This window comes from Polypterus senegalus, chromosome 12 (genome assembly GCF_016835505.1).
Source record: "Polypterus senegalus isolate Bchr_013 chromosome 12, ASM1683550v1, whole genome shotgun sequence".
In the NCBI taxonomy this organism is placed as follows: Eukaryota; Metazoa; Chordata; class Cladistia; order Polypteriformes; family Polypteridae; genus Polypterus; species Polypterus senegalus.
The window spans coordinates 76,577,483-76,587,610 of record NC_053165.1 but is presented as its reverse complement, the minus strand read 5'-3'; the positions used below and the strand labels follow the sequence as shown (position 1 = coordinate 76,587,610).

General features: G+C 53.3%; 1 protein-coding gene across 2 annotated transcripts; it reads right to left on the bottom strand.

The window, feature by feature from the left end:
- Positions 1 to 301: 301 nt before the first annotated feature.
- Positions 302 to 9,716, bottom strand: ppcdc (phosphopantothenoylcysteine decarboxylase). Of its 2 annotated transcripts, XM_039772375.1 has the most exons (6): positions 9,504 to 9,707; positions 4,123 to 4,218; positions 2,357 to 2,485; positions 1,877 to 2,045; positions 1,126 to 1,193; positions 302 to 768 (listed from the first exon to the last, which is right to left on the bottom strand). In XM_039772375.1, exons 1-6 carry the CDS (start codon positions 9,633 to 9,635, stop codon positions 730 to 732), a joined length of 633 nt encoding a protein of 210 aa, XP_039628309.1. In that variant the 5' UTR covers positions 9,636 to 9,707; the 3' UTR covers positions 302 to 729. The 2 variants fall into 2 exon arrangements, with proteins under 2 accessions (XP_039628309.1, XP_039628310.1); XM_039772376.1 differs by lacking the exon at positions 4,123 to 4,218 and having other exon boundaries at positions 9,504 to 9,716.
- Positions 9,717 to 10,128: the final 412 nt, after the last annotated feature.

Here is a 10,128-nt window from a genome sequence, read left to right as displayed (position 1 = left end):
CTCACCTGTCGCCATGAAGTTCACTGCCCGAGTTGCTCTGCTCTGTGCCATCGGTGCCGCCGTCTGCAGGACCTGCCAACATGTCTGAGGCAGATGCCACCGGCACTTAGCCCAGCGCAGACCTTCACCTGGGACGCTTTAGCACAAAATGGTGGCACCACGGTGACCGATGCCAGGACACGCACATCTAACACAGCAGCCCAGTAAAAGACATCTGTCACACGACGAGGAGCTGCACGTCAGCCCGTCGGGGTCTCCGTGGTCACTCGTCACTCTTAACACCACCACCAGGCACAAGGAGTTCATTAAAAAACAGCAGCAGATGGCACAAAGCCATCTATGATTTATTACAATTATGGGCAACATCCCAACATGCTGCTCGTGACAGGCATCTAATTGGGGACACACGTACCACCACCCTATGGGTGACGTGCCACTCCAACGGTCACCTACTGTAGGACCCGTTCGGCCGCCTCCCTGATTTTGCATTTCTGGTCCTTTCAGACTTGGCGTCTCTTCAGCTGACCTGGCATGTGTAGCGCCAAGCCCTGCTGCTGCGAAGGTCAAATGCCACATCAGTCTCAAAGTGTCCTGCGGCTGTCTTCACTTAGCAACCGTCAGAAGACCCCTCACCAGGGCTGACCCCGTCGATTCAGATAGTCGTCGATAACCTGCTGCCCGTCAGTGCCGCTCTTGCCCAGTCCTGTTTCCATAGCAATGGTCTGCTCATCACGAGGATGTCATCGGAGGTGTCACCTCAGATCTCACCTGTGGGAAGAAAGTTGGGGCAAATGAACAGCAGGAGTCCGAGAGACCCTGGGGGCAGCAGGCCAAGCGACGGGGTGTCAGTTAAAAGAGAACAAGCGGGTCAAAGGGAACAAAAAAAGATAAAAAAGCTGGCATGGACACACAGATGGGTAGTCAAAGCTGTGGGCCAATTTACACAGACCCTACACTCGGGGGTAGAGGACCCCCGCTGATGGACCTGTAATACCCTGCATTAGACGGCGAGCGACGCTGATCTCTAGAGGGTCTCCAGTGAGCCAAGGGGACGGCCCGAACTCGGACAGTTGGACACCCAAACCCCCCCCTCACACACCCAGGATTAAAGAGGTAACATGTCACCTGAACAGAGCACAAGTGACTCTCCACAGCCTCCACGATCGTGCAAACCTCCGCCATGGCACCCATACCTAAAAAAGAAATACACACATCGGTAAGCCAGTGTCCACCCGTGGCAGAAATGCATGATGGAAATCAACTACAAGCTGCTGCTTCTTTATGTGGCCATGAAAACCCACAAAATGGTGGCCAAGAATGGCACCCTGCCAAGCCTCAGCACCTTCTGGTCCCATCACATGGCACAGCAAGCAATCGCTGTCCATTCTTCACCCACCTTGTCACATTAAGCTGCTCCTCTGGTTCAAGCCCTTCGCTGCTGCAGTCCCGGGAGCTCCGCAGGACAGCACCATGCAGGTCGTCATGCCTCCTGGGAGACTACCATACCCGTTGTCCCCTCCAAACTGAACTGCACAGACAGAAGATGCCACGAGCAGCCCACTGATGGGCAGGCCACCCGGCCATCAAAAGTAAAAGGCTGAAAAGACAGAATGCAGGCTGCCCACTCCAGCCACATGGTGCCGCTCTTGCCATGTAAAAGATGGGCACCCTAAACGCCAGGCAGACAAAGATCAGAAAGTGCCAAAGGCCACAGTGTGTGGTGAGCCAGGTGGCACATTGAGAGGCCATGCTGGGGCAGGTTTAGCCCACTGCCACTTAAAAGTAGCACAAAGGGGAGGCAGTAGCAACCCAGTGGGGCTGGCACATCCATCCTGCACACTGGCAGCTTCTCTTGCTCTAGGGTGCCAAGTCTTACCTTCATCTCCGCACACAAGCTTCTTACTGATGCAGGGAATCTCAACGTAGCCAAACTCCTTTAGGATGCCCAACTGCCTGCAAGTCAGCGGGTGCTCCCACATGGCCGTGTTCATTGCCGGGCAAACGAGAAGGGGCTTCGTCCGATCCCAGGCTCGGACAACACAGGTCTGTGACAGAGGCACACGTCAGAGTTAACTCAACATTGCTGCACGCAGGCACAGATCACCAGGCAGATGGCACAACACAGAGATCAGCACTTGATGGGAGTGCAGGCCTCGGCCTCAATGCCCTGCTTGTGCAAGGTGGGCAACAAAAGAGAGAAGAAGTTAAACACTTAGAGTCACAGGGGACTGGAAAGTGCAGCTTGTCCATTAAGATGGCCCTGGCACGGTCACCACCACGCCAGCTGGGCCTGCTCCACTGCCCACCATCAGCTGGCACAAACACATGAAGCATGCTCTGCAACTGGCGCTCTTACTAGAAGGTTGTCACAAATGCCACTGGCAAGCTTGCCCAAGGTGTTGGCATCTAGCGGGGCAATAAGCAGGAGGTCGGCCCACCGTCTCAGCTCAATGTGCAGCACCGGGTCTGAGCGTTGCCTCCACATCTGTAAAGGGACAAGGAAAAAAAAAAAAGTCGTTAAGGGACAGAGTCTGGGCACCCAATCACAGAGCCTTTCTGCAGTGAACACCAACCCAACGCTCTTTACCAGGATGGATGCCAGTCACTGCTCATGAGCTTTACTGGCTTACTACACGGGCAGCTCCGAGTATCAGATGGGTCGAGGTGGGGAATAAACCCAGAGCCTTGAAGAGCATTCATGGAACACTCGGGAGCTCCTTGGTGAGGGTGGTGGGCACAAGACCACCTCAAGTGTCTCGCAGCGTGCCCGAGTGATCACCTTTGTGCCACGAAGCACCAGAGTCCAGGCCAAAGCACGCAGAATGGCCGAGGAGCATCTTTGTCACAGCACTGGATTCAGGACTTGATGGACGATGACAACAAACCAAGGACAGCAGCAAAGCAAAGACTCCAGCCAGATGCCAAGAATCCGCACAAGAAACCATGCAGCTCCAAAAGGAAGCCCCTTGGCGTTTAACTGGCATTGCATTCAATGATGCCAGCTGAACTCCCTAAGGCAGCGGAAGGGAAGTCACCAGACAGAGCAGGCCGTCACTGTCCTAGCACAGGAATCCGATTTGGTGAAGCCCGCCAGCAGGCCAGCAGCTCTGAGCAGATCGCGGTCCACAATCAGGGCACTCGACCGCTAATGCTCAGTCACCCATGATCCTCTAGTGAACAAACAGTGGCATGAGGCATTGGCATGCAAATTAAAAAGAATACCACATCCCATGGCAGAGATGCAAAATAAGTTGCCACCTTACTGTGCCAAGCTACTGACTCATTTAGGCCTTTAATGACTCCTCATGGACACCAGTGGGCTGTAGGATACACTGGCATGACAGATGGCATCTGCAGCACACCCTTCCCTAAGGCATAACATGATGAGAGAGAAGAGCTCCTGGACATCCACTCGAGCGGGCGGCCCCTCTTCCCGGAGACAACAGGCCCCAAGACCATCGTGTGCCAGTCCACATCTCCACACGTACTAAACGTCACAGCTCAAGTGAAGGAGACACCTTAAGGTTCTCCTCCTAAACTCAACAGGAAAGCGGACTTCACCTTCCATTAAGCCAGAGAACATCGGTGTGTCGCTCGCACACACGCGCGATTGGGGTCAGAGGGAGTGAAGAAGCCACGAGAGGCACCTGACTGAGCCATCTGATCGTGACAAAGGACACAGGGTGACCAGCTGGAGAGACACGAGCCGAGCCGAGTGACACAGACTCTCGCCATCTCGAATGCAGATCTGTTCTCTGCCGCCTTGCGTCCTCGCGTGTATTCAGCTTCGTGTCTCCTGGTGCTGTTAATAAACACTTTCATGTCGTTTACTGTGGCAGGTGACACGTGTCCTCAGAATGGTGACAGTGACATTTGGCTACGACATTATGTCCAGCGTTACGCAGGACTGGACTGGAGGACACACGCTGGCCCTCAGTCGACTGGCGCAAGTGCCAGCGGCTCAGTGTTTAGGTTATTTGCCCTCTACGAGTTGTCATCTATCACTGCATTGTGCTGCAGGTTGCATTTTTCAAACTGACGAGATCTCCTCATGGCTGTGGCATCCTGGATGGACTGCACACCAAAACTCACAAGCATACAGGGACCAGCAAATGACCGTACCTCCCACTCGTCCGAGTCGCTGAGCACCACGACAGGAAGGGCATCAGGGCTGAAGAAATGCTTGGCATGATCCGTGGTGACCACTTTCACCTCCACCTACAGGAGAAAGGCAACAGAAATGTTAAGGTGACACATGTCGGGGTGCCATTCTCTTCAGTTGGCAGGCGAGGGAATGCCAATCCCATCTGACCTCCAAATTGGAGACCATTCAGATTCCAAAGAAAGAGAGACAGAGAGAGAGACATAAGAGCACGGTGCCCAGCACACTCCATGCCAGGGAAGTGAGGCCTTCCTGCCCATTAAAGCCTGGTGCCATCTCACGGGCTTTCCAGCCTTTTACTGCATCACGCAGATCCGCTCCTGGTGCCGTCCGACTTTCAGCCTCTGGAGATTCCACATTGGCCACATGCCCCTGGAAAGGCACCCTCGACATCGACAGCAGGCTCTCTATGTGGCACTTCTTCATCGAGGTCGTCTCTGTCCACATTAAAGCCTTGTGGCCAGTCAGGACACGCAGCCCTGCAGTCGCTCAGACTGGACTGGACACTTCTCAGGGTGTCATTGAGCAGCCCACCGGGGAAACGCCCCCGCCAGTCAGGACACTGGCGTCCAGAACCAAGACTGGGTGGCATCTGACATGAAAGCACAAAGTAGGCAGCATGGCCAGTACATCGAAAATAATACGAGGACAATGGCGGTCCTGCCAAACTAACAAACAGGGCACTGCCAAAGCCATGAAATGCCACAGCTGCACATGCAGTGCCAGGGGCACTTTTTATAAAACGTGTGTTAATGGAATGTCCGTCAAAGTCAAACAGAAGACGATGTGCTGGCTGTCAAGACTTGGCTTAAAAACTCGAGCCACCACTACCTGGCAGCCCGGGTCAGGAGTGCGAGAAGCGATTTAGTGGACGTGGCAGAAAGAAGGTCACTTCTAGGGACGGGTGGTCAGCTAGGGGGCAGAAAGCAATGGATGATCCGCTGTGGCAACCCTTAACAGGAGCAGCCGAAAGAAGAAGAAAGCGCAATAAAACATTGGTGGTACGGATTAACTTTGGGAGTGAAGGACAGATGACGACATTCACGTGCCAAAGAGATACTGATAAGAATGTAAGATTCGCCCGACGGTGGGCACTCACTTCACTGACCACGCTGCACGGCTTTGCAGTCTGCTTGTCCATCTCGAGACTCCGAGTCCACAATTCTGCACAACAGAAAGTTAGAAGGAGGGAACAATCTGGACGAGAACTTGCCCACCAAAGCCCGCCAGTCCTGCCCACTTCAATCTTCTAAAAGAGTCCCTAAAGTCTTCCTGTCTAACGCACTTCTAGGTCGCTCGTTCCAAGTTTCTGTGTGAAGTTTATCGACCGCCCCGCCGCGTGTTTTTGATGGGCTCGATCCACTGGACTAACTCCTCTTCGTCATTTTAAACTCCTCAGTCAGTCAGGTCCCCCTTCATCTCAGCACAGGCTCAGCTCTTTTCATCTTTCATCATAACGCATCCCCTGTAGCCCCCCAGTAATCAGCAGGTTCTCTGGACCTTCTCTAGTGCTGCTATGTCCTCTTTGTAGCCTGGAGACCCAAACTGCACCCAGGACTCCAGACGAGCCTGAGCAGAACCTCCTTGGACTGCACACGTCAAGGCGCTATATAGCCCGACATTGTTAGCCCTCTTACAGCACTCTGTCGGGCAGTTGGCAGCGTGATTTGAAAACGCTAAACCCCATCGGTGGACACTTCGAGAGGCCCATCTGCCATTTTCTGTCCAGAATGAGAGTTTATTCAAATAAAGGAATCAACAGACAACTAGAAGTGGGCATTGCCTGGCACTTCCACCCACTCCAACACACTAAAGGTGTCAAGCCGTCAGCAGGCCGTGCCAGTGGCCAATCAAGGTAACTCATTGGCCCCACGGAAGATAAAGCTGCCAGCTCCCACAGGCACACATGGATCAGATGGCTTTCCTGACCCCAACCCTAATCCTGGGCTTCCAGTAGGAGGCATCGCCACTGGCATGAAACCATGTAAGTGTACAAGAAAGGAAGAGATGATGGCAAATGAAGCCGGCACCAGGCAAAGGGCTTCACCGGTGCAGAAAGGAAACAGCGAGGGGTTGGCAGGATGGAGACGAGCCGCTAGGGCTCGAGGCTGGCTGATGTAAGCCCCCCTCTCCGGTGAGCTTGACTGATGTAACACTCGATGCCAGTTGGCTAACCCTCTGCCAGGAGGCTTGCATCAGCTGCTTTACTTGAGAACAGCTCACCAAATCCCAAGGCAGCGGGCCACTGGGAACACAAAGGCAATTAAAGGGAAAAGAGAAAACGGATTAAAATAACAAGCCGAGGACTTGACACAAACACGCCGGGCCCCAACGGACACCTCGTCGTCACCCTCATTTACTGTGCCTGTCCGGGAAACGTCACCTGCCTTGGCCCAACGCACGAAGGTCAAAGGTGACGACGTCCCCGCACTGTCCACCAACGCTTAGAAACAGTGGGGTCTTTAAACGAGGGCCACAAGGGAGACGAGACCCATGCTCCCCAAAAAGCTAACAAGTGCCACGTGTCCTGCATTGTGCCAAAGCTCAGTGCCCTCCTTCATTTAGACAACTGAGCAGGCGGCTGCTGTGATTTGGATGTTCTCTTGACACCCATCATTGACATAGGTGGCATGGGTAAAGGTGCCACTGCAATGCACAACAGCAGACAGTTGAAACAGTACACATGCGTAAAGTGCTGCAAGCTTTGAAAACGTCTGCCATCATGCAGGACAAAACGAAGGACATGCGCAGAGGCAAAGAGCGGGTATCACCTCGGCTCACCCTAAGCCGACTCATAAAGCAGATGGCGCTGGCAGGACCAACATAATCGCTCTCGTTCAGACTGGGGTGACTTACGCTTGCGCTAGCAGTCCACCCAAATCCACTGTTAAGTAATGCAAAACTCAAGCCGAGAATCAGTGGGTGACCACCTGCCCTCTGAGCTCATTGCCAAATCAGGCCGCACAATGCCAACATCATCAAGACATTTTGCCAACAATAGGGCATCATCAGAGCTACAAGTCGGGCATTTGGCCGCAGCTCAAAGGGCAACCCGGGCTGAGGTGACAAGATTTCCTGTCAGACTACTGAGGGGGCGACAGACCTGCGCGGATGTTATTTCAGGATCCCAAGGAGGGGATGATCAGGACAAAAGCGCGCGGGCAGAGGACAGAACTGGTGGTTTGGCCAGTGCCAGATGGGGGGTCACATTAATGGGCTCCAAATATCTGCCTTCAGCAGCTGCTATGAAAACTCAGCCACGACAGCCGGTGCCTCTGCTTTCCCCCTTGTGCCCTTAGCAGCTCTTCCTGTGCCAATCCTTCCGTTTTAACTGAGCACTCGTGCAGTTTTGCCTTTGCTTGGGCAATCATGGGGTGTCTTGAGACAATGGAGAGAAGTTAAGGGGAGAACCCCGAGAACGGCCTGCAACTTCACTTCAGCCGCACCTCGGCCCGCTTACCATTCAGGGGTGGGTGGACGCATGGGCTGGACTGGCAGAACTGCCTCTTATTTACTAGGAGACCGCACTCCTCTGACATGGGGACGGACATCCTGTGCATGTTCTACAAGTCTGGGACGGCCAGTTGTGTGGGGCGCCGAGCCGGTTCAAGGGAGGCCTGCCGACTCTGTCACGGGACGCCTGTGGACCTGCTGGAGGCAGAAGAGGGGCGGAGAATGAAGACAAAGGAGACACACCGGCATGGAGGTCTTCATACTAAGGTCAACGTGCCATCATAGAGCCTACCTGGCACTGCTTGCTGATCATTCGCCAGGTCTGGTGCTCTTCTTTCTTTTTAGTAATTCTCCTGTGCTGGTGTATTTATTAAGACTCTGCAACGAGCCAAATTTCCCCTGGGAACAAATCTATCTATTTGAAGGAGCTTGTGCCATGGCTGCCTTCATCTGCAAGTCGCAGGATTGCATGAACGGTGGAACAGAAGTATGCCCAAGTGTGGCCGATGCACTTTGGGTTTTGTGACTGCACTCATTTCCACTGAAATTGACTCTCTTTTAAGCGCGCCCGTACGTACACTCGACCCTCACCTGCTTTCCCCTTTATGGGTGATGACACTATAATCATTTTGGCCTCTCCTTTGTGTGAGTGGCGACTCTTGATGCCAGGGATCTGCGCCAGTAATTGGGTTGAATCCCATAAACGCCAGAAGTGACTCTGCGACGTTAACCAGCGTCCAGCCCCTCTAACTTACAGGCAACACTTCCAGTCCCAATCCAGGGGGTCCATCGGGTGGTTATCAGCACCTTCTCCCAGCCTCTCTCTCCTTTGGGCATGAAGGGCAGTGCCACACTGCCTGCAGTTTTACCAATCACGATTACTCAAATTTATATTCTGATGAATCAGAATGACACTTCAAAACCTGCCACGGGACATGCTGGCGGACCCAATGTGACGTCACTGGAATCACAGAGTATGACTGTCAGTTCGTGTACCACGCTAAGCTCACAGTAGATTTAATTCGGTGTAACGGGAATTAAACTGGGAAAAGTCCATCCAACCATCCATCCATTTTCTAACCCGCTGAATCCGAATACAGGGTCACGGGGGTCTGCTGGAGCCAATCCCAGCCAACACAGGGCACAAGGCAGGAAACAATCCCGGGCAGGGTGCCAACCCACCGCAGGTCACACACAAACACACCCACACACCAAGCACACACTAGGGCCAATTTAGAAACGCCAATCCACCTAACCTGCATGTCTTTGGACTGTGGGAGGAAATGTAATTACAGCTACCACTACATAGAATTTGAATTTACCAAAACTTAATGGCAGAGTTCGTAAATACAAAGTGGCACAAAAAAACCGGGTAGTACTGTGTTAATAAAATGTGTAGGACTGGCACAGATTCTCGGATTCACTTGAGCATTTTCAGCCTGCCAGTCCTTCAGGCCACCAAACAGTTGGTGAGCTCCCTGGCCATTTGGAGTCGATTCAATCGGTGCCCGGGTGGCACAGGGCGTCTCATGCCCCTGGGAATGTCCAAACTGGCTGTGGTCCCAGCGGAGCGTTTCAAATTGCATTGGCACCAAAATGCCGGGCAGACGGCCGGGCACACGAGGTACCGGACGTGTGGAATACAAAAATGGGCAAACGCTGAAGAGAGCAAGAATCCTCCACGCCCGTTAGCTCGCGGCCCGCCTGTAAAGCCCGTTGCCGCCGCAGGGGACGCGCGCTGCTTCTTCTTCTTCTTCCTCCTCCTCCTCCTCCTCTGAAGGGGCCTTTACTGGCCGCGCGGCGCCACCTACAGCCCGCCAAACACGAGCGCCAAGGCTGCGCTCAGCACGGAAAGCCGTCAGCGCGAACGCCGCTCCGCTCTACTCACCCCCGGGAGTTCCAGCAGCCGACCGACGAGCTCGGGGACCTTCAGGGCCGCCACGCTCCCGGTGACCCCAAGCAGAACGTGAAAAGGTCCACCGACGCGCACCCTCACGCCGTCCTCCATGGCCGCTGCCATTCTGCGCGTTGCTACCCGATTTGCGCACGCATGCGCAGAACTTTACTATTACGACCCTGTCCGATCTCCGTTTTTCTACTTCGCGACACGAGTCCCCATCCGATTTGTCTTGCGCACGCGTTCTCTGCTTAATTAAAATTCATTTCACGACGCTGCCCGATTTGTTCTGCGCATGTCTAGTGTTTTACGACATACGCCACTCGTCAGGTTTGAATTGTTCTCGCGAGTCATTTTTGTGTTGTCGTTTATCTCCGTCTGTAAGTGGACTTACTACTGGAAAAGATGACAACTTTTGAATTTTATAACGTTTTGGAAGAATATTTGTCGCCTGAAAATTTTAACTCAATTCGAAAGAAGAGGGAGCGAAATGAAATGCGACGTATGTCTGTAAACTTTATAATGGATACGTATAGCTTTTTGTAAGTACATCGTATTGATGAAAATGGCCATAAGGATGCTCCTTTTGGTTGCTATACGACATTCGTAATCTCGT